The 24,861-nt window shown below is 43.6% G+C and overlaps 1 protein-coding gene across 1 annotated transcript in view; it reads left to right on the forward strand.

Moving 5' to 3' along the window:
* Positions 1-24,861, forward strand: part of TEAD1 (TEA domain transcription factor 1) — a 155,560-nt gene that overhangs the window by 101,767 nt on the left and 28,932 nt on the right. Inside the window, exons 3-7 of the mRNA XM_014309112.2 lie at positions 9,461-9,525; positions 12,399-12,461; positions 20,870-20,881; positions 22,079-22,213; positions 22,394-22,440. Of these exons, the coding sequence (XP_014164587.1) occupies positions 9,461-9,525; positions 12,399-12,461; positions 20,870-20,881; positions 22,079-22,213; positions 22,394-22,440 (322 nt within the window). The remainder of the gene's footprint in view (positions 1-9,460; positions 9,526-12,398; positions 12,462-20,869; positions 20,882-22,078; positions 22,214-22,393; positions 22,441-24,861) is intronic.

The raw sequence follows: 24,861 nt of genomic DNA on the forward strand, positions 1-24,861 counted from the left end.
ATCTCTGGAAGCAATCTGCTGAATAATTCATTCTTTTGTGAAATAGATGTGCCTCCTTGGTGCTCAGCTTTGCTGTCTGTTGGTGCTGCTGTAGGGCAGGGTGCAATGTCTCACTGGTCTGGCTGCAGCTCACTGGTGCAGCAGGCAGAGCTCAGCAACGTATTTGGCACTACACAGATGTGTGGTTTAGAAAGTGCTGGATTTTCTGGGGGCTCCTGGCTCTGAGAGCCTTGCAAGGAGCAGGATGTCCACAGCTCTGGTCTGACAGACAGACAGACAGGTCTTGGTTGCTCTCCGTGGGTGTTTCTGCTGTTCCTACATCCGCTTGCCTGCCTGTGTGTGCCCGTTTGTCTGTATGGATTTCTCTGGTGGATATGTTGTATAAACAATATAATGCTGTTCTGCCAGGCCAGCCTTTCATTAGGCCACTTTGTGCAGCCATCTCTGAGTCTTTCAAGTACCATCAGTGTGTGCAATATGAATCTGGTCAAAAGGAGTTTTTGTGATGTACTGATTCAAGCATCTGCCTTTTACGGTTCCTGAGTCACAGCCTCATACTCAGGACCTCACTGAAGCATCAATACACAATTTAATGTAGTTTTTTGGTCTTTTTGATTATCTCTCCCCGAACTCAAACCACTTTTTTGGGGGTATATGCAGCTTAGAAACACGTAAGCATTAAGGAATACATAGAATTTAAAGTGGTTAGAACACTGTGGTTGTGTAATGCTCTAATAATAAACATAGGGAGAAAAGAAAAGGATACTTTTGTGATAGTTAAAGTGTCTTTCTTAAAGAATAAACAATAGGAAGCAAACCAGCACCCAGAACTTCTTCTCTGCAAACAAGCGTTATTTAAACAGCCACAATTCCTTTAAAAATGAACTTCATTTTGCCTATGAGAACAAACAGAACTGAAGCCACCTACTGAGAAATTCTATTTTGCTAATTTTTATCTATTCGAATGCAAATAGTGGTTTTAATCCCCTTAACTCATCCATCATGCATGACAGGTCAGCCAGCCCATTGTCTGTGTGTTTGAAGGATTCCTGTCCAGATCAGACTTTCTGCTGGGCAAGAGTCTGCTCCTTTCTTGGGCTGCTCCTGTCCCTGAGAAATCTGAATGTCCCTGCAGCCACCTCGGAAAACAGCCCGGGAATTGCACGTGGAATTCGAACAGGGCTCTTGCAGAGGGGTTGCTGACAATTCCTATCAGAGCAAGGGAAAAAACCCCCACAATGTCAGATTAAGGACATCTAGGTTTTTGTATAATCTGCTAAACATCTGTAGCTGATCCAGAGATATGGCAAAGGTCAAAGTTTGGGGATTTTTTTTTTCTCCTGTGGGGATTTCTTTGTATATTCTGAAGCCTAAAAATTGCTATTTGTTTTGAAATGCATTTTTGGTTGCAGTAAAATACAGTTTATTGTAAGTGGAAAATTATTACTAGGGGCAAAAAAAAAACCAACAAAAAAACCCCCATGCATTTTTGTAGCATTTAAATTTTAATTAAATGGGTCTTAGAGTAAATTGTAAAACCTTCTTTTGTTGAGACAACTGACACTGACAAAATATTAATTAATGAATATTCAGAGAGCTCTCTGGATCACTCCTCTCTTTTTGAAATATGTTCTGCCTCTGTTTTTAAAAAATCAGAAGAAAATTAATAAACATTTCTTATGTGGAATATTTCCCAGTATGAAGACCTGCCAAACAGAATCTAATGCATTGCATTAATGTCAATGAACACTTTTGAACCAGATGTGTCTATGGGTCTTTTTCATTGTTTTCTCTAAAACTGAAGCTGGGATAAAACCCAAAGATTAAGACTTGACATGAGGAGAATATCTTTCTGTGCTACTATTAGGTCATTTCCCTTTTGCTGTGTAAATTAAATTGTGGTCTTGATTCAATCTGGGATCATTTTATTGTTGTTGGTTTTAATACAATACACAAAAAGTTCTTTTCTTTGGAAGTATGATTATGATATAACTTAAATGACTCATTGTAATTGTTCGCTCATTAGCATCTGAAGGGATTATTTCGGTTATTTTGTTTCTGGGATCTTTGCTTTCCCCTCTCGTCCTGGGCAGCCCAGTTAGGGTGTGCCTGGCAAGCAGTTAATTTGTGTATAATAATATTTAAGTGGGTGATTGTAGTTTTTTGTGTGTGTGCATACACACAGCCCTTACACTGGGGCAGCCCTTAAAACCTGTTTTAGGAACCCTGAGGTCTTTGTCCCCTCCTGGTCCTGTCCTTGTGCAGCCACTTCTGTACATGGTCCTTACCCAAATTCTGAGCCAGACCCTTGGATCCCAAAGGATTCAGAGCACCAACAAGCTCCAACAAGTCGAAGACACACAGTTAATTTTTTTTTTGCTGCTATCCCATTCCGTGGGCACTGTGAGACCTGCCTGTGTCCTGGGCCCCAGCCCTCTGACACTTACTGCTGCTTAAAGAGGAGAAAAAGAAAGAGGAAAAAAAAAACCAAAAAACCTCAGAAAAATAGGGGGGAAAAATAAAAGAAAAAGCAAAGGTGTAGGGGGGGAGATCAAGGGAGTGTTTGCCTTGGCTCACTTGACAATTAAAAATACATAAGTGAGAGAATTGCCATGAACTTGCCCGAAGGGCTATAATAAATAACATCCTGCATAACTGGTACGTAAAGGGTGCTCAATGGTTTTGAGTGAAATGACTGTGTTTGTTTTTAGGGTTGTTGGCTGGGGATTTTTTCAGAATTATAACAGTTGGAATTCAAATAGGCTTATGTTTCTGTATTTGTGGTAAACATATTTTAAAAATCGCTGTTTGGTCAACTATAAATATTACCAGTTCAGAGGTTAAATGCTGTTGTTAAAGGCACTCAGGGAAATCCAGCAGAAGTGTAAATATGGCAGAAAAAGCTAAACAATATGGCAAAGGAATATTTGCTGACTTAAGAGTGCAGGATCAACACCAATATTTTTCCAGTGATGCTAAACCTCTTGTAACTGCTAAATTGGATTTGTAGTTGAATGAAGTATCAGCTGCTGTTGGACAAGCCCATAAAGGTCGGACGGCTGGCCTTTTGTAGGCAGGGCTTAGAGGACGATTGATATGTTTTAGCACTTTTGGGATTATTGTGATTAGGAGGAAGCCATTCTGAATGATAGAGAAAAGGATGTAAAAAACACAGCCCACAGCTGGTAAGCAGCATGTGTTTGCTATAAGGAGAGGTCATGACTAGTTGATCCTGCTGGTTCAGGCACTGATTGACAGTCAAGAAAACTTGATATTATGAAGCAGACCCTTCTGTTTTCTCCCTTTTTTTTTTTAATCTCCTAAAGAAAAGATGGTTCTGTTGTGTTAAGTCAGAGTATTACAAAATCTGGAACGCTCTCACTTGTTGCAAGCTAAATGTTCAGAGACACAGCTGCAAGTTTGAAGTTGTTAAAATATCATGTAGGAATTAGTATTCAACCCATATCGGTGAGAACAGTAAATAGAAGTTACAGAATTAGCTCTGGTGTTTCTGTGTTTGCCTTTTTCACATGTGTCAGTCTTAACAAAACTGCTCTTTGCCATCTACTAGAAAATTTATGCTAAGTATGAGGAAATTTCAAGTCTGCTGAACTTGTTGACTATTATGTGCCTGGTATATTCAAGATTTTTAGCCAGGAATAATATGTGTAAAGATACTTTACCAGCCAGAAAACAGCTTTATCATTTTATTTCTATTAACCACCTGCCTCAGAGGAGGTGTAGGTTATTTCCTCTTATCTCTGCTATCCACTTAGAAATGTAGAACTGCTTTTTTTTCTCCTTTTTTTTTTTTGCTCCTGTGAGCAGCCATCCGAAAGCTCGCATATGCACATTTAAATAGTTGTATCTCTGACTCTTTTTAGTGGGGCTGTACCTCTTTCAAAATTTGAGTTTAGCATACCACACAGGAAAGAACACAAGCTTGCCAACTCCCGCTGAGCGTTTTTTCAAGCCTGTGAAAAGAATGAATTATTCAGCAGTAAGCATGCTTACAGCTGGCCATTTGGGAGCTTTGATGTGCGAATCAGGCGGTTGCATGAATGCCCTTATTGTCATGTTATGTGTACACAGTGTGTGAATTATTGAAAATAGTGAGGCCTGAGCCTCATCTGGTAGAGATTACAGTGCAGGCATGCTGGGTGAAGGTCTGTAATTGAAAATCCCCAGATGCTGTTTATTTGGCCTCTGTCACGTGGCCCTTCTGCAGAAAGCCTGGCTGAACAAAATGCTGCCCGCCTGGGAAGCGGCGCCCAGCCCAGCCCAGTGTGCCCGCCACTTAAACACCTGCCCGTAATATTTTTAAAAGCTTAAATTAGATTTGCCTATAACGTTTAAATAGAGGATGCCTTACTTAGAGGTTTAAACTGCTTAGCCAGTTGTTGACTCGCAGAACTCTTTTATCTACAAGAGGCTTTTTGTTAGCCCGTTTAGCCGTGAGGCGCCTTCGGGAAGCGGTGCTGCCGAATTTGAGGCGAGGTCTCCCAAAGCCGGATGTTCCTCTGGCAAAACAGAGTGGAAAACTGCTTGGGCTGAGCACCACGAAGAGCAGCTTTCCCCCCACAGGCTGTGAGCTCTGCTGCCCAAGGGCTCTGTGCCCCCTTTCTGATGGGGAGAGGGTTCAAAGCAGCACATTCCCGCTGACGGTGTCCATGCCTGGGCTGGGATCTGCATCCAGCTCCTGCTCGGTAGCCAGACAAAGAGCTGGGTGCTGTTCCCAGGAGAGCACTCACAGCTGCTTCCTCATGGAGAAAAAGTCCCACCAGCTCTCCAAATTTGGCCCCCAGGCACATGGACAGCACTGTGCTTTCTGCAGGCCAAGCAGAAGTGGAGTTGACCAAAACTGGCTGAACAAACCTTTGTTATGGTGTCAACATGGCTGTGAGAATGATTTGGGAGATGAAATTGTGCAGGTCTGTCCCCAGACTTCTCAGTCAGGATGGGACATACCTGTTCTGAGCCCCAGTCTTGTCGAATTTGAAGAGATTAAGACTGTTTCATTATCTGAAAAAAGTAGGCTTTTCTACTTGGTTGTAACTTGAATTATGTGGCTGAGTATGGAAACTTTTTAAAATTTGCTGTCCATTTTCAAGTTGCTAGCTGGCTTTACTTCCCACACTTGCCTATTTTTATCCCAATTGGATAGTGCCTATTAGTGGGAGCTGGGAGGGCAGAGGTTTAATTTGTGTCATTAATGTTCTAAATAAAGACGCCCGCCGCTGCTCAGACGTGATGCACCAGCTCCCTGCCCTGTTGCCTGGCTTTGAGCACTGATGCTCAGACAGGAGGGACACAGGAAAGGGACACAGCATGGCCTGGAGCTTGTCCACAGCTGTGCAGGTGCTGGTAGAGCTGCCTGTGATGCTGTGGTGCTGGTGCTGTTTCTGGCCCGTGGAGGGGATGCCAGTTATGCCTTCCTCAGGCAAGGGTGGGTTTTCACCTTTAGGGCCTTGCTGGTGCTGGGTGAGGGGGACAAACACACCATTGGCATCAAGGGCGAAGCCAGGAGCCTCACACAGACCTTTGTGGGGGCTGATGCTTGGCTGCTTTAGGCTGTTCTTGCAGACAGCGTTGGTGGGGGAGGCTCCCTGCACAAGGGCCCTCTGTTGGAGCAACAACTGCCTCCCCCGGGCAGAGGCGGTGGGAGGGGAGCTGCCCCACTCTGCAGCTGCTCCTGCTTGTTTAGAGCAAGAGGAGCAGAAGTGTCAGCTCTCTGCTGCCTGAGAGGTGTCCAGGATCTCCGCACGCTCCCCTGCTGAGGGTGCTCAGGGATGGGGCAGTGGATGGGGAAGGTGGAGGGAGCCTGTGTGCCAAGGCTTGGCTGGAGCAGGGCTGCCCTGGGGACTCAGCTGAGCCCTTGGAGGGGCCACAGTGGAGCTTTGAGAGCTTTGGCTGTCCACAAAGCCTCACAGGTTTTTAGCATCTGCGCTGTTTTCTAGCTGAACTCGCTTTTTACTCCATGCCATGATTAAAAAAGATGTTCCTTTGCACAAAATGCCTCTTCCACAGCATCAGTCCAGGGAGAATTATAGTTTGCAATGCACTGACGACACAGAAAGACGTGACAGATAAAGCCTGAATTAAGGGGGAAAAAAGCAAACTCTAAGCAGCAGCCTATGTAAAATATTTGTTGTGGTCCTCTCTTGATCTTTTCAAGATCCTTGGAAAAGATTCCTGTGCTGTGAAGATGTTTTATCTAACCAGGCACCTCCCCATGCCTCTCTTTGATACCTGAACCAAAACATTCAAAGCAGGAGACTGTCACAGCAAATGACAGGAAAAAAAGAGCTGAAAATTTACAGTTCATAAATCTGACCTCTTCTCTTCTGCCAGGCAATTTCCCAGATCTATATGACAAGGAGACAGAGGGAGGGTGTATATGGAAAGTATTTCCACAGCTGAGCTCTTCTAGAGAAAACAGATCTATTTATTAATGAGCATTTTTCACCCTAAGGTTTCTAATGGCCAGTTAAAGAAGTTCCATGAGCCTCCTTTTGTTTCAGACTCTTCTCATTCCCAAGAACAGGAAAGGGTGTTTTTAGGATTATTAAGCTTTCCTTTCTTTAAAATCCTCTTTGGACTTCAGTTGATCTGGAGATAAGATCATTCCTGTCCCTATCTGTCAGAGCTGGTAAAGAAGAGCAACAGTGTTTGGTAGATAGCATTGAGGCTGTAAACTTTTAGTTGGGGGCATCTAATATCAGGCAGTGCTTCTGTTTGTGTTTATGGCTTTTGGTAGCCCAAGAAGGAATTTGTGTCTTTTCAGATTGCTGTGGGCAGGGAGAAGGTATTTAGTGAGCCTTCAGTATCTCCTGCTCTGGCTAAACCTGATGCTTGTGTCTTTGCTGTGTTGAAAACATGATGGTAAGGAAAACATGGCTTGAGTTTCACCTCTGCCACTTTTTATGGCTGCTGGTGGAGTTCCCCCTCCCTGCAAGTTCAGGCAAATTATTCCACCCTGTTGAGTCTTCTGGAGTTAGGCTCTGAGTAGCCTTCAGCTTAAAGGGAAGCAGGCACATGCCAAAACTGCAGTCCTGTTAGTCATAGCCCTGGCCAGCCAGATAATGGCTACAGAAACCCCCTGTGAGTATTTCATGGGTGGACTGGGGCTCAACCAGAGAAGCACTCAGATAATACAGTCTAGACTTTCAGTGCTTGGTGTTTTGAATAAAGATGCTTTTCCTGTCAAATGGCTGCCTGGGAACCTGAGCTTTACTTTAAAAGTAGCTTTTTAGCTCTCTTGTCTGGGAGGAGAGCTGTGAAACCTCAGCTGTGGCCAGGGATTGCATAGGGCATAGGGCTGCCTTGATGGGCACGGGGTGGCTGGAGTGACCTGTGCTGTGCCCAGATATTTGAAACATCTGCAGCACAGGCAGAGGGACAAGAGATGGCATTGCATCCTTTACCTCACCTTACAGCATCACTGACCTGGCACAGTCACCTGCTGCTGATCAGAACAACCTGACAATATTGTTGCAGCACAAAAAGCCCATTCTGGGTATTAATGTGTGCGCATACTTAAGCATATGCAAAGCAGGTACTTTCTGGAAGGGGGACATTCCCCAATTAAATCAAAATGTGCACTTAGAAATAGGAAAATATCCATATCACCTATCACACTGGTGATTGCAGGAATTTGTGGTGATCTCTGCATCTCAGCAGGCTGCAGAGGGCTGCCCTTGCAGGCAGGCTTCTGTTTGGGTTATGAGAAAGAGCATGAGACCAGGGAGATACAGAGGTGGAGCGTGCCCTGGTTTCACCCCATGAACACAAAGGCACATGTTCACTTCAAATGGCAAGTATTTTGTGAGCACAGCAGGCTGCAGAACTCATGTTCAGCCTAAAGACAAGGCCTTCGCATGAAATTAGGTAACTACCTGCTCGTCTGTTTGCGTACGGAAATCCCTCATTTGTGTGCAGAAATGTGGCTGGTTTGTGTAACTGTTTGCTCACGCAGAATTTACCTCTTGAAGTTTGTCCTGAAGAGACCTGCTGGAGAGCTCCAAACCCAGTGGCATGTTGTGGGAAACGTGGCACGCAGTCCAGACCAAAACAAAAACGCAGCTCTGCTCTGAGCTGATATTTCATGTTCTGCTACCCATTTAGCAAACATGAAAGAGACAGGAACCGTGAGGCATTTGATACAATGAGGCTTACAGGGGGAGGCAGAAGAAAAAGTCTAGTTTGACTAAATGTGTTCAATCTTTCAGTCGACAAAATACATTTCAAACATATTCAGGCTACTTCAAAACGTCCCCGTCTCTCCCCCACAACATTAAAGCTGTAAGGGTTTGAAGCCCTGGCTGATAAAATAATTTTCTGCATTCCCCAGCTATGTACTCATCCACTTCAAAATAGCTTGGTGGGTGACAAGTTATTTTCTTAACCTCCCCATTTTCAGCTCACTGCTAAATCAGTTTTCTCATTTTCCACACACGGGCTGCTTTTCCCCTGTGCTGAATGCAAATAGCTCTGTAACTTAGAACTTGTTGAACAAGTATATTTAAGTTACTACAACCCATAGAGAAGAAACATAATATGCAGTGAAAATAAACAGGACACAACATAAAACTCGTGTTATCTTCCATGTCAGCAATACTTGGGAAGGAAATTATTTGGATAGAAGATGTTAGTTTGCATTAGGTAGCACAGTGTGTGACTGAAGAAGAGTCAAATAGCCATTTTAGAGACTTGGAAGTATTTCACATTTCCAAGAGAAACAGAGCTCTGAATAACAAACCACTGTGTTCATGGCCCTGCTCCCACAGGAGCATCAGCACTGCAGGGCAGCCACTCTTGTGAGTTATTGATTGATAACCTGCTGGACTGGGACAGTGATTTCCATCTCTGGAGGAGGATTTCTGGCAGGAAGGACAGGTTTTGCTGTCCTCCTTGCAGAATTAAAACTGGGAGAGGAGCTGGCACATCTGGGTGATTGGCACTTAGGCTCAGGTATCACACGACCTTCTCAAGAGCAGCCACTCCTCCCCACAGGGCTCCAGGGGGACAAAAAACACCTGGAGGAGCCCAGACCTTGTGTCAGCCCCAGGATGGGAGGTTCTCCAGTGAGAGATCATGTTGGGCACTGCTGCTGGCCAAGGAGGTGCCTCTCTGCCTGTAAAGGGCTGCAGGGCTTGGGTGGGCAGACACTGCACTCGTGGTGCTCTGCACAGGTCCTGTGGCCCGTGGAAAGATGCAAGAGAAATACTGGTGAACAATGAGAAATACTGGCAAATGTAAGGAAGAGAAAGGAGATGCAAGGATAAGGAGGTGGGAGAGAAATACTGGTGAAAAATGAGAAATACTGGCAAATTGTTTGCAAAGAAAAGTGGAGTACATGTGAGATAACAAACCTGATATGCATGGAGCTCGTGTGTTCAAATGTGGTTTTTGATGGCTGTGATGCTGCTTGTCCCTTACCATGAATTTCTCTTTGTTTCAGGTAGGAATGAATTGATAGCCAGATACATCAAACTTAGGACAGGGAAGACACGGACCAGGAAGCAGGTAAAATAACCCAGTGGGGAAGTATGCATGTCAATGAATGACAAAACCTGGCATTTTTGGCTGCAGTGGCTGTCTGTGCTTCAGCTCTGATGGGATGATGTATTGACTTCACTATTCAGATTAAACACATGCTGTTTAGAGAATATTTAAAACTCTGGGGTTTATGTTGTGGTGGTGTGAGGATTCATTTTTTATTAACCTGTCTGTAAATGAAGCTATTATCCCCCCATATTTCATAAAAAAATTTTCAAAAGTTGAAGCAAAACCATAAAGCATTGTGCCTTATTTAACTATATAATATTATAATATAATTATTATTTTGAGATGGTAAATAATGGAACTTCTTAAAAGTTAAAGGAATTTGGCTGTACAATAGAGATTATGATTCTTGGATATGAGAGGTAAATATATAAAAATGAACTAATCATAATCATGCTCTCAGGTTATGACCTGTAGTTGCTACAGGACATAAAAATAATTTTAAAATTTCCCTAAGAGCCTCCAGGCTCCTGGTCTTTGACCATGGTAAGATTTCATTCATGTAAGAGTCTGAATAAACCTTAAAACTACCTTAAGTTTGTTTTACATGATTACCACATAACCATTAATTTATCTCCTATTACTAAATCCTTTAATTCATAGTATTCACAGCAATCAGCAGCCTTGCAGAAAGCACAGTTTGTGTGCAGTTTGTGCAGTGGTTACTGCAGCGTTTAAAAACACTCCACAAATGGCAGAGGTCCCTTGGCTTTAGGGTCAGGTGTGAGATTCCCCTTGTGGCCCTGCATGTGTGTGACAAAGGGCAGGCAGAGGCTGGCCCATGGCACACTGTGCATGCCCTGCAGGGCAGAGAAAGGTGGCACTGGGTCACACAGAGCTGCCAGCACTCGGGTTTGAAGCACTTTGGGTGCTGCTTTGCCCTGGGTGGTGGCCCTTGTCAGCCAGGAAGAAAGCATGTGCACAAGGGATGAAAAAAGCATCAGAAAGGAGGAGAACTGCAGCATGTGGAAAAGGAGCAAACCAAAGACTGGCACAGAAATCACAAACTAAAGGCAGAGTCCCCACTTCTGCCCTGCCTTGCCCGTGCAAGCTCCAGGAACTGGAAGTTGTGCTGGGATCATAAAGTTGCCTCAGGAGTCAAAATGCAGAGCTTGGGGTTAGATCCTTGGCCAGCATGTACCAAGAAAGCAGGAGGGCTGTGTTGTGTGGCAGTGTCTCCCTCCATGCTTGTACATCCGTCTGTAGTGAGGCATAAATCACTTTAAACTGACTGCTTACAAAAGTTGGGTTGTGGCTGCTCTGGAGTTTTAACCGAGCGATTAAATGTTAACAGTTGTTCTTCTTGTAGAACCTTTAACACCACTAATATTCCACTGAAAGCAAAACAAATGAACCTGTGTGAATACTCAGCCTAGGTGTTTGACTGCAAAATTGCTCAGTAAGCAGCAGTATAACTCTGAATTACTGCAAACTGGTTCCTGAGCTGCTTCTCGAAGGTGGCCTTCAGGGACTGTGCTCACTGGTGCATCATGGTTTGCTTCCCTACTAAAATACAGGCTTTTTGCTACTATTGTCACAGAATAGTCTTACAGAGGAGGAAATCATTGTTTCTCCTTTTCTTTTGCTTTGTTCTTTCCCAGACAGGAATTGTAACTAATGTAGGAAAAATGTGCACCACCTGATATGGTATGTCCGGGGTCAAAGGAGAATCAGAGATTTCCCTTTAGTGGTTTTTGCCATCACTTCAGGTTTTAAACCTTCACACAGAAGGATGAAGGATGCTGAGTGCTACCAAGTGTTGCTGGGCAGCATCATTAAACCCTTACCAGCAGCAGCATGGATTTGAGTATGTCCCTGGGTAAACAGGAATGCGAATTTGGGCCCAGACCCTTCACAGCACAGGCAGCAACATCTGACCAGTAACTGGTGTAGGGTAGGACTGGGTTTGCACAAATTTCTGAGCAACGCAGCCATGGCCCAGGCCTGGGCATCACTCAAGCTGATGTCAAGTTGCTGGTCCCCAGTTACATAAATGTTTTGTGGGCAGACTTGATGCTGAGATTACCAAGGAAACCAGCAGGGATTCAGGGACCTGTGTTGTGCCAGTATTTTGTCATTTGTGCCAGAATTTAAAGCATTTCAGTGGACTCAAAATGCAGCCTGAATCTCCTCACTGGAGCTGCAGATCGCAATAAATAATGGATAAAATTTCTTGGTGCCAAGTTACATCTCAAGCCTAGTGGCAAATGGTCAGAGTGGGCTTCTGCATCCCCAGCAGATGGGGTGGAAATCCTTTGGGCTCCCCATATGAGAGCTCAGGGCCTGGGCGTAGATGGGATCGGTACCAAAGCACGTGGGCTGCTGCGTCCAGCTGTGAACTGTGTCTTCTATCTTGCAGCTGAATGCACAACCTGGTGGGTTACAATTCTTTTTTTCCTTTCTCTTTTTTTTTTTTTTTTATTTCCTTAATCAAGTCACTGCAGTGACTTGACCTGTATTGTTAAGCCTTGGTGCTGAGAGCTTGGTATCTGGCTGGGAATGTGGTATCTTTAACAGCAGAGCTTACTGAAGGTGCAAATAACTTCCTCCCCTCAGAAAAGTTTCTTTTTTTTTTTCTTTCTTTTTTTTTTTTAAGAAAAAAATAGACATTTAAAATTTGATTTGCTTTTTGTTTTTCTTTTGTTTGTTGTTTTTTTCCCCCCTATAAACCTGAACAATGTAGGTGTCTAGTCACATACAGGTCTTAGCAAGAAAGAAAGTTCGAGAAATTCAAGCCGCCATTAAGGTACGTTTGGCTTGCCCAGTTGTAGGGGGCTTTTCATCTCCATGGTTACAGGCTTTTCCTTTGTTTCCTCCCTTCCCCTACCCTGCAGGTGTCTAGTCACATTCAGGTTCTTGCCAGAAGGAAATCTCGTGATTTTCATTCCAAGCTGAAGGTATGCGCTTTTCTGCTTTTGGGCTTGTGGTTGCTATGCCTGTCCCTCCTCCTCCTCCCCGCGGTGATGGGCGAGCGCTGGGGCTGCTGTGCCCTAACCTCCTTCTCCTGCATGTGGGAGCTCTCTGCGTCTCTTTGTGTTTAACCCCCGGGTTCTGCACTAGCATCCACATTAAAAACGTTGTTTTAACACTGTCCAAATGCCAAGTGAACTCCTCTTTGTAACAGCTCGGCACCTAAACCTCATTTTTAACCCCTTAGTCCATTTTTTTGTTTTGCTTTTTAACAGTCCTAGCAGTGTATTTAAGTACACAGGAGTTTTGCATAGTTGTGTAGATGCTTTTTAGCTTTTTTTTTTTTTTTTGCTTTTTCCAGAGGAGTAATTGGGGTAATTGTTTTCCATTCCCAAATGTTTTTTGTCCATGCTTCTGAACTGATATCAGGAATACTTAAACCAGATCATTTATTCCAAGTGCCAGAGAGCACAGGTTATCCAGATTGCTCTATGGTGCTTCTAGACTACAAACTAGTATCACCTCAAGTTACACACTATTTACAAGATTCCCTGAAATTTAATTTTTTTTTTTAAGTAAATTATTGACATTTAATCTTTGGAAAACCTCAGTCGGTCCTGTTCAGGGAATATTAAGTATGTTTGCTTAATCTGACATGATGAATTGTACATGTCCCTGTTTTCTCTGCCTTCCATAAAATATATTCTAAGGCTGAAAAGAACCTCTTGGAAATGCTTAATAGGGGTTTCTTGAATTGCTTGTTTTTTCAAGTTTTTCAGCAGAGATCTTGAGATTTTTTGGAGATTTTTTTCTTCCCACACCATTTAAAAGTGGAAGAGGGAGTTCTGCAGTTTTTTTTGCTGCCGATTTTTTAAAATAAAAAGCGAAGGAACTTGTAAATCTCTTACTTCCCTCCTTTTTTTTTTTTTTTTTCTCCTTTTGGTGTGAGTGGATTTTTTTTTTCTTCACCCAGATATGAGAACAAATCACGTTTTTGTTCTAGCTGGAAAGCAAAACGTTTCGGGCAGTGCTTTCCTGACCCTGAGCAGTGAGTGCTGCGGATGCTCACCCCCATCCTGGAACTGCAGAGTAGGAATAACAGCCTGCCTTTGTAACAGGCCTCCCTGACAGAAGCACTGGGTTTTTCATGGGCAGCATGCTGGCAAGCTTGTCTGGCTGTTGGTGGCTGGCTTTTTAGCTGCACTGGCTGAGCAGTTGGGGTTCGTAAAGAACGACTAAGACAACTTAAACGTACTGCTTCTTAACCCAGGGTGCAATAATACAGAGATATGTAGCATTTTAAGCTCAAATTGTCAAGCCTTGATGCCTAAAATTAAGTATGTAAGTAGGTGGCCCTACTTTCAGAGGTGCTCAGCACCAGCAGCTCCTGGAGTTTTAGAGGACTGGTGAATGCTCAGGGCTGCAAAAATCAGGAAGCCCACGTAGGTACCAAATACAGGCCTAGGAGTCAAACACAATTATTGGATTTACTGCTCTAAAATGTTTCCCTTTCTGAATGCCCAAAATACCTTAAAATCTGAAGACACTTACAAAGCATTAAAAAAACATTTTAAAGTACTGCACCTGCTGTATTTTCATTGAAGCTTTCCATAGAACAGAGAGGTAGCCAACTCTTAAGAATATTTCATCTAGTCTAGATGGCATTTTCAGTAAATAGAGATCTGGGAGGAATTTTCATTTTAAGGAGTCGCCTGAAGAAGGGAAGATCTGTTTGGACAACAAGATATTTTGGAAGGGCTTCATACCTGGATGCCCTTTTCCCACCTGCCCATGGGCTGCAGCTCCCTTGGTGCTGAGTGGAAAGGAGCAGCTGCCGTGTCACTGCTGGGAGCTGATGGCCTCAGGAAGATCCCCAGCTCCAGGCCCCGACACTCTGCAGGGGCATTTGCTTCGCCTCTCTGCCACACCACGGTGGGGACAGACTGCACACAGGTGACAGAGCTTTGCTGGCCCCTGTCCTTGCTGACAAAAGCCACTCCAGGCCTCCCCCAGCGGGGCTGGCTGGCCCATGGGTGCCGAGCTGCCTGTCCTTGCTGGGTCTCCATGCTGCCCGTGGGATGAGCTCCCTCAGAGCCCTGACACCTCCCCAGCTACTCCTGCACTCAGCTGAGGAGTGCCCAGCAAGGGTGAAGGAGCCAGGCCCTCCCCACCTCCCTCTTCTCAGCCTTGCCAGTGTTGGTCCCAGTGAACAGGAGCCATGGCATGGCCCCTGTCCCCTTGCACTGGTCCCTCCTGGAGAAGGGACAGCCTCCCACAGGCCTTGTCCTCCCGCCATGGAAGAGGTGAAACTTTGATGTAGGAAGGTGCCATAAGGGAGCTGCCTTAGGAAGAAGAGAGCTCTCGTTCCTCTTGCCTGCTGCAATTGCTCCCTGGAGGTGGCAGAAGCTGCTGGTTTTGAACCTGAGATGGAACTTCACTTCTTCAGACATTTTGTTAGTGCTACTGCCCCTTTCTCTTATGATTTCTGTGTTGAACCATCTGTATGGCCCACTGTCACTCAGATTCACCTGGAATCATGGACTGTTTAGGATTGAAAGGCACCTCTGGAGATCATTTAGTCCAACTCCCCCATGCCAAAGCAGTTTGCAGAGGGTTTCAAAAGCTGCCTGAGAAGGACATCACTGGTGCAAAAGGAAGACAAGGTGGACACATTCCAGCACATCTGAGTGGTCATTGTTTCAACAGGGACCAATTTTGGCAGCAGCCTGAAGAGCCCCATCAATGTCCTTGGAAAGATGATGGGCTCTTGCTGTCCTGGAGTGGGTGCTGTCTGCATTCCCTGGTGAAGGGGTGACCAAGGAGAAGATTAAATGCACAGTTTTTTACACCTGTGATTTTTTATGAAAGCATGTACTGACAGGACAAGGAGAAATGGCTTCGAACTGAAAGAGAATAGGTTTAGATTAGATATGAGGAGAAAAAAATTACTGTGAGGGTGGTGAGGCTCTGCAAGAGCTTGCCCAGAGAAGCTGTAGGTATCTCAGCCCTGGCAGTCTTCAAGGCCAGGCTGGATGGTGCTTGAAGCCACCTGGTCTAGTGGGAGGTGACCTTTTAAAAAAGTCCCACTAGCAGTGGGCTTGGAACGAGATGATTTTTCAGGTCCCTTCCAACCCAAACCATTCTATGATCCTATGCTTCCCACCCAGGCCAACTCACCCTTTCAACAGTGAGCTGCCACTTGTAAAATCTATGATTGGTGGCATCCAGGGAAGCAGTTAGTACTTTAAAAAAAAATCCCCTATGGATCTGATGTCAACTTTCTTTTGAGATGTGTCTGATCCAATCTGTCCCATTGGCTCCTGTCCTCTTAGTTTGACAGTGTTTATACAAATAACCCTTTTCCCCCAAGTAGCTGCTGAGTTTATTTTGTACCAAGAGATCTTACTGTCCTGCCTGGGTCTGAAACCTGCTCTTGGAGAGGAGAGGACTTGGGGCAAATCTTGTGTTAATCTTCTGCAAAAATCCACAAGGATGGAAGGATCTCAGAGCTATCTGCACACATGGCATTGGAAGCTATCCTAAGAGGCAGGAATCTCACCTGCATGCCATGAACTCAGCTTGGTCCAGCAAAGTCCCTTTTCTTCAATGAGAAGTGCCTGCAATCACTGAGGATGGAAGGATGGAAGGATGGATCCTTAGCCTGCAAGGAAGTGAAGTTTCACCCATAAATGTTATTGCTGCCTTTCAAGACCACCAGTAAAGAATTTCCCCCTGGCCCTTCCAGGGATGTCACACATTTTAATTCTCTTTGCAGCAGGAAAATACACCTATTTTAGAGATTTTAATCCTAATATATACTGAGGTCATTAGAATCTTCCTGAAGTTAGAGAAATTTAATCTCATGAAAACGGGAAGAGAGGCTGAGATAAAGTTGCCCTTGGAGACAGATCTGAAAGGCGGCTCCTCTTCATGGCATTTCCTCTCAGGCAGAGGCTGCAGGAGGCAAAGCAGAGGTTTTACACTCCTGTGCTGTGCTTCTGTGTCAAATACACCAGTCCACAGTGTCAGGTCACAGCATTCCCACCTTTGCACTGACAGGGAGCCAAAGTCACCTCTGTCCACTCAGGACAAAAGATGGATTGGAAGTTGTACATAAACAGAGAGTAAAGGTGTTCACAGCAGGATGTACATCTATCTTAGGCTTTCATATCAGATTTTCTTCATAGTGCAAGACTAATTAGTCAGAGACAAAAAATTAAAATGACACATTAAAATGCCTACAGTTCACATCTATTACATGTTTTTAAATCTATTATTCTACATTCCGCATTTAGGGGTAAAAAGAAAATATTGTTGTCAATTATAAAATGCTAAAGATAGCTCTATACTTTTTTAAATGAACAATGATAAAAGCCTTGAAAAATTCCCTTTGATGTGAATGGAGTCTTCAGCATTTTGAAATACAATAAGATGGATTAATTGCTACTCATTAGGCAGCAAGTTGGGACAGCTTTGAATGCGCATTCTCTTCTTGGCATTAGCTATTGCCTGGCTGAAATAGCCAGCTTTTGTATTTACTCCTGTCTTCTCTAATAATAAGCAAATTGGAGATCAGGGCTAGAAACACTGAAGTGCTCTCTATCTTTTGTCCAGAACAATTGTATATTGTCATGATTTGTTTATCTTTTTTGAGCTACAGCTAATTATTGTAAAGGTTATTTGAATCAATATGAGATCCGAGCAGAAATAACATCTGCAAAATTGCTTATTAGGAAGCTATTTTATGCTAGTGTTACTGTAACATCCATTTTGTGAACAAATTGTTGTTTCTTATGTCTTTTTTTTTTTTCTTACATGAAAAGTTTTGCATTTGAAATACTGGTACAGGTTTTAGGGCTTCTTGAATTAATACTGCTCTGTTGTGCTTACTTCTCCTCATACTGTCTTAAGATTTTTTTTACTCCCAAAGTCATAGATAACATGGTATTCAAAGCCCCATTTGTCATTCTAAGATAACAGTTTTTATTTTTTTGCTTAAGAACTTGTTTGAACTGATTGATTGAATTATTCTTCTGTTTATGTTGGATTAAAAGAAAGTCAAGCACAAATCCTTTTGTGCTTGTCATGTAAAACTCTTGTTTCATGCAGGGCTTTTATAGATATTAAGATTTATAAATGAATTATACTGGGGAATTATTATTATCTAATTTAACTATGTATTTTGCATTCCAAAATGAATTGTGAAAAGCAAACCTCAAGGGCCTGATTCATTAAAAGTTGTAGTCTTCTTGCATTAGATGCTTAGAGCTTGCATCTTCCAAAAACAAAGTGTGTGAAACTGCAGCCAAAAGCAGTCAGCTAGAACACGAGGCACATCTTGATCTCCCCTGCAAAGATGATATTTTAGGGATTTAGTGGAACTAGACCAGTTTTCCACTGCCTGGACTCTAAACACACCCTGGTAACATTCATTACTAATTATGTACCACAGTGCAGAAGACTTTTACAAGCGGAGGGCAAGCTAGGGGTGTGAGTGCAGCCTGTTGCTCACTCCAGTGTCATTCCTGGGCAGCAGCAATCCCATCTGAGCTCATCAATTAAGTAGGGTCAAACCAGGTCAGGGCCAGATGGGACCTATCCAAGGAATACCTTAAGCTCCAGCAGGATTTAATGATCCAGTAGGAGATGCTGTCCCCCCAAGCCTCTGCTGAATCTCAGCACAGGGCTGCAGCTTGCTGGGCCAAACTTTTATTTTACTACATCAGTGTAAACCAATTGGGCTGAAAGAAATTATTCCAGCTTTACAAACCAGCACAAGTGAGAGCAAAACCAACCTCTTTCTGTTTTGGACAAGATAGGAAATCAAAATCTTAACTATTTGCAGTCATTAAAAATCCCACAATGTTCCTGTTTTAGAGTAGGGGTGTTAACCCATTTGTCCTGGCCAAATTCCAGCCCGGGTAATTACTGTAATCTGCCTGTGTAAATTACCCCTGCCGTTTTAATTGGATATATTCCTTCTCTTGCTGCCTAAAGTGTGATGTAATACCATTGTGTGTTATTAATCAGTTACCAGGTTTCATCCCAGAATTGATGGGTAGAGAGCCTCATTCCCTCCTGGTTACGAGTGCTCTCTATTACAGCATGAGAAACCCCCAACATACACTTGTTTTTAAGTGGCAGACGAGCTAATATTGCAATCTAAATAATCAGCTTTAAAATGTGGCTATCCCATTTATTTTTGAAGACCATGAAGTCTGCTTGATTATACAAGCACAGGCAGCTTGCAGCTCTCCAAGATGATCTGGAGCTGAAGGTGCTTTTTTGCCAGTGCAACTCAGGACCTCGAAAGTGTTTGTATTTGACTTTGAATTTGATTTCTGTCATGTTTGAATGTAAAGTTTCTTTGGGAAAAGCTGATCTTTCCACTGTGCAAAGATTCCCAAGCCTACAAAAGGTGAAACTTCCCGTTGGAGTTGGCCTGATGTACCAGACCAGATTTGTCACCACGGGGAAGCTCTATGGGGGTTGTTGAAACACCTCAAAACTAGCTCTGTTGCAAAGATTGCCTTTGTGAGCTGTCATTCTAAAGGTTTTTCCCTTTCTCTCCACCCTCCTGAAAATGTAATCAGCCAAAGAGGATGAGAGGAATGGCCCCACAAAACACAGATCATTCTAGGGTGAAAAGCAGCAATTGGTAAGAAGGAAGGCACATACCAGTTTGTGTCGTAAAAGAAAAAAATGTTTTCTCCCTCCAAAAATCCCAGTCACTGTCCCTAAAATTCAGGATCAGCAGATTCACTGTAATGGTGACTAAGAGCTCCCCAGAAGAGTTTGAAGGAAGTGTAAATCTTCAAAAATTTTTCTTAGTTCATGTGTTAGGGTGGGATTTGCCTGCTGTAACTGTTGCTGGGTGTCCAGGCTCCTATTCTAGTCCTTGGATGGCAATGACATTACAGAAAGTAATGCACTTCAGTTGGTTTCAGTGCCTCACAAGGCAGAAATAAATACAGCTTCTCCTGGAGCTGCACTAACACTAGCAGAGAATAGCCAGAGACTTTAGAGGGATAAAGCAAGTCAAGAAGAACAGTTTCATAGACATAATCTACCTCAACTCCCAAGAATGGACTTTAATAGCCCTGACAAAGCTTTTACTTTTAAATTCTCCTTTAGTTTAGCTCCATCTGATAGTGGATCCAGAAGAATCTGTGCCCTTGGCAGAGGCACAGGCACATCTTGATGTGGTGGCACAGGCATGGCTGGGGGCAGGCAGGAGGGGAGCCTGTAGTGCCCCAGCAGGTCTGGAGAATAACAAGGTAGTGACAAAAGCAGCACTCACAGGGTTTTGGAGATTGCTAGGACCCAGAGGCACATGTGTCCTGTATCATTTATTTTACACACAGGGCACAGATCCCCTGAAAGTTGGTTTTTGGTAGGATTCAGCAGGCTGTGTGAGACTCTCATGGTTTGGCATTTCCAAGCCAGCTCTGCTTACAAAAAAAGGGTGGAACAGAAAAATCTGGCAGGTCTAGATCTCCATATTGCTTCAGGAAATCTCACTTTCATCTTTTCATGATGGAGGGTCCTTCTTGCTGTGCAAGAGTGTAGAGGGGTCTGGGGAGCTGCATGAACCTCAGGATTCTGCCACTTCTTAGCACCCAGCTAAACACCTCTGTAGCCTGCAGACATCCAAAGGCAGCCAGTAAAACATGCCATGCACAAACCTCCTGTGCACACCCTCCCACCCTGGGGCAGGCAGGGCTGAGAGCCAGGGCTGGCCTCCAGCTCTTCACCAGAGAGCTGCTTGTGCTTCTATTGGAAAGCTGCAAGTTTTGTGAAAGGACTGAGTTGGTCCCTGCACTGAGGGATGTGTCCCCCGAGCACAGGTGAGCCCGGGGTGTTAGAGCTGCTCAGGGAGCTGAGCACAGGGCTGTCCTGCAGGCTCACACCCTGCAGGGTGCACAGGGGATGGTGCTGAGCACAGGGCTGTCCTGCAGGCTCACACCCTGCAGGGTGCACAGGGGATGGTGCTGAGCACAGGGCTGTCCTGCAGGTGCACAGGGGATGGTGCTGGAGCAGCTCCTGCCCTGCTCCACCTGCTGCTCTCCAGGCTGTGTCCCACAGGGGATCCTAGCACAGCTCAGGGAAGCACACTCAGCAACAATCCCTCTCCTTCAGTATCCACAGCTTTCACACAGGGAGCTGGGAGTTGTTTCTCCTCAGGGCTTTGTTGGGTTTTTTTTTTTCTTCTTAAACCATTTTTCCCCCCTTTTAATGAATCAGACCCTGGGTGAAAATAATGCATTTGTTTAAAGCTTATATTTAATGTTGAGCAAGCTGCTCTTCCTTTGTCTCTTACTATTTTGTTCATATTTTGCTAAGAGTCTGCTATTCTACACAAGCATTTTAATAAACTGTTTGTTGTTGTATCCAGGTAACAAGCATGGTAAGTATTTTGACTAAACCAAGTATTATGTACCTTAGCTGTGCTTGGCAGAATTTTTTTGGCTAGCTTTTCCTGTACTTTCAGCCTGTGCTGTTTCTAAAGGAGCTATTCAAAGGAAGAAACTGCTCACCTATAGTACTACTACATACAAGCTTTGGAGGGAGCATATGTGCAAAGTCATATATCACACATAAGAGCATGCACCTCTTGCCAGCATGCTTGCTACTTTGCTTGTAAAATAAAAGCAGAAAAAAAACCAACCAACCCAAAACATCCTTGCCTAATACTGCTTGTGTTCCTTCATTCTAAGTGTCACACCTACATATTGATAGTTATTAATCCAGTACTTCTGGATGAGGAGCCCTGCTGTACCAGTGTGTAGCAGTCTGTTGTTTTCTCATCTTCCCTGACCTAAGACATCCCCCGGTTAATTCTGTTGCATTAAGAGGCCTTCCCTTTCTGTCCTGTGACCATCCCTGACTGGCAGTGGCTGGGACTCAAGTGCTGCTCTAACACAAGTAACTGATAACAGCCCACCTTTTCCTAAACTCCTTCCTGTGTGCTGGAAAAAAGCAGGGATTTTATGGCTGGTAGCTCTCTGTGGGAGCTCTGTAAATCAGTAAAATGCCACAACTGAACATTTAAGATGTCATTTACATGTTTGTGACCTAACTTTGGAAATGCTTGTCATAAAGCTGAATCCAAAATGTCCCTAAGCATGAAGAAAACTGTCCCTGTTTGCGAGTCAGCCGCAGTTCTGTGTTCTCATTTTACAGGGCAATATGAAAGGCAGACTTCTCTTAGATGGAAATGATAGAGCTCAAATCTCAGTGCTCCCTGTCCTGCAGGCAGAGCTGAGCCTCAGGAGCACTCCTTGTTTAGCCCAGCCTGATTTAAAATCAGAATTTGCCCAGATAAACAACTGGGCAGTAGTTTGCTGTGCCAGAGCTTCCTGTGTGTTGGCAGAGCAGACTGTGAGAATTCAGGTCTACCATGCATGTCTGAGAGGAGGTTTTGCCTTGAGGTAGTTTGAGTGTTAGCCTCCGTGCTGTATTTTTTTTTTCCCTGCATGGTTTGCTATTTTTGCATTTTCTGTGTGGCTTTTTAAGTTTTTAGTTACGTGCTTGTAGCTGCAGTTATTTAATGTCATTTGTTGTGCCAAATGTTTTAAGACTCCGTGTAATTGTCATATTAAAGGATCAGACAGCAAAGGACAAAGCACTCCAGCACATGGCAGCAATGTCATCAGCTCAGATAGTCTCAGCTACTGCTATTCACAACAAGCTGGGCCTGCCAGGAATTCCCCGTCCTACATTTCCTGGGGCACCTGGGGTAAGTCCCAAAAAAATCCCTGTATTCCCTAACAACGTTCCGTAGAAAACTAAGATGGAATGAGTGGATTAATGCTTTGACTTGAGTTTGCAAAAGGAATCGTGCCTGTTCAAAAATACCCCAAGTCCTTCCAACAAAGAGAACAACTGTGGGCCTGTTTGTTTGTTTTTCCTCTTTCAGTTTTGGCCGGGCATGATTCAAACGGGGCAGCCTGGATCCTCGCAAGAGTAAGTCTGAAAATTCAAAAGTGTTTTTTCTCTATGCAGTGTGAAGGGTGGCTTGTGCACTCTGGGAGATCAGCGAAGCAAGAACTTGCAAATTTTTCCAAAAAGGAGGTAAAGACAGTTTCAGGGAAAGAAAGAGCCTTTATAGTGATGTCAACCCACTTTCAAAAAGTTATAAGGGATCCCAGACCTCGAAACTGAGGCTGAATACCAGATGGGCAATCTCCTTTGTGTCCCCATAGTTCAGTGTCCTCTGGGAGTCCCAGCAGTGCCCACCTCTGGGTGTAATTCTCCCCCCCACTATTCCCTCTGTGCTGTCTGTCTGTTAAATATGCTCTGCAAGGAAGAGATATGTTTGTGGGTGAAGGTCATCAGGCACCTATTCTCCTATACTGTGTGACTCTTAATGGAATTTCCTGTGGATGGCACAATGTGTGATTTTTGTGCACCTCTTCAGGTAATCCTCCTGTTTATCCTCTGCCTTAAAAATACTTGAATTTTGTACTGGATGTGATTTATTAACTTCTGCCCTGGGCAGAGCCACTGCTCAGGATCTCATGTGTCCTCCAGCCAAAGGAAACATCAATCCCAATGTCCTATATATATATTATATATATATCATCCTATATTATATCTTAGGGAAAATCATTGTGTTTGGGCTTTTTTTAGGTAGGAAGCACTAATGCATATGCAAGGAGTTGTGATGTGTAAATTCTAGTCAGCACTCTGTATTGTAGGAATTACTGTAAAAAATGAGTAATAGGATGAATGTTTCATTTAGAATAGCTGTGTAATAAGAATACACCTTAATTTATTTTAAACTGAGCCTAAAACCCCTCCCAACATCATAAATGTTTAGCCTTAAGTATAAAACTTCTCTATGTATCAGGTTGTTTATAACTCATCCCCTCCTGGAGGTCCTGCTTTGCCTGGTACCACTTTGATAAGTACCTAATTTTATTCTGAATTTCATTGCTCAACTTGATCAAGCCCTTCCCATGGCTACTTCCCTGCTACTTTTCCCAGGTTCCTTCCATGCCTGACTTCATGAAAGCTCATTATTTCTTTGCAGATGATTTCTCATGTTATGTCTCCCTTGCCAAATGACCCCAATGCTTCTGACTCTGTGTAGCAAGTTTTTGACTCTTACCCAATTCTTTATGATTTTCTAACTTACTGCTGTTTAATGCTTTGAACTAAAGCTATTTTTCTGCATTCATGAGAATGCCCTTTTCTTGACATCCGTAATTTATAACATTATTTTCTAAGACAGGTATTTTCTATTGTCTTCTTTTACCCATCCATGTTTTCTCTCAGAATAGGAACATCAGTATTTCTAAATCTGACAAAACTCGTACATGAGTTTTTGCTTCATTGGAATTCCTGTTCATGTCTAGCCAGTGACTTTTGTAATTCCCTGTTTTGCACAAGCCTCACATCTTCATTGCCTAAATTTTGGGGTTGGGGTCAGGTGCCACATTCCCTTTATGGGATATGTTCACATGCTGCCTCTGACCTCTCCCTGCTTCTCAGCCTAGTCCAGGATAATCTTTATTCTCGTACTTCTGGTGCCTCTCCCCTGCTTTTCTTGTTCCTGTATCTCTCCCAAGATGAGTTTTGCCTGTGAGCTGCTGCCTTTTCCTCTTCCTTTACAGTTCTCTTTCCTTCTTGTCCAATTTTCTACAATGAGGACCAAGAGAGAGCATTTATTCCTTCTCTTGAGGTGAATTAGAGAGGATGGTTAACATCCCTTCTCTATCTAGATCATGTCATTCTCTCTTTATAATCAATTTGAAACATTTTTTTTTTCTTTTTAGGGTATGATTCAGCTCTCTACAGTAATTATTTATTATTAGCTGTATCATAATGATGCCTAAAAGCTCCAAAAGAAGTCAAGACCCAGTGTGCAAATACGTAGTAAGAGACAGTCCCTGCCTTGGAGAGCTTGTACTCTAAATAGGAGAGGGGAATTGAGAGTGGCAGCAGAAACAGGCAAAAAGAGGGGTGATTTACCTGTGACATGTGGCACATTAGGAGCCAGAAATGGAGTCAGTTCTCTTGACTCCCAAGGCAGTCATGTCTCCTGTGAGCCTTGATGCCAGTTTCCAAGGAAGGGTGCAGCTGTAGGTCCAGGTGAAGTCTTAATAAATCTCTGTAATCTAGTCTATGATTTAAACAAAAATTCTACAGTGAGTTACAGCCCCAAGGAAACAAAGTAGTAGTAGTAGTAGTAGTAGTAGTAGTAGTAGTAGTAGTAGTAGTAGTAGTAGTTTTCTTTCTGCCACTGTTAGATTGCTGGGCTGCCGCCTCTTTTTCTACACATCACCCTGAGTTTTTCCAATTTTAACTCATCCTGAATTAATTACTTGCTAAAATTAATATACATATCCAAGGGCCCCATGCATAATTCCCAATTATTTTTAA

Source organism: Geospiza fortis, unplaced genomic scaffold (genome assembly GCF_000277835.1).
Source record: "Geospiza fortis unplaced genomic scaffold, GeoFor_1.0 scaffold590, whole genome shotgun sequence".
NCBI classification, from domain to species: domain Eukaryota; kingdom Metazoa; phylum Chordata; class Aves; order Passeriformes; family Thraupidae; genus Geospiza; species Geospiza fortis.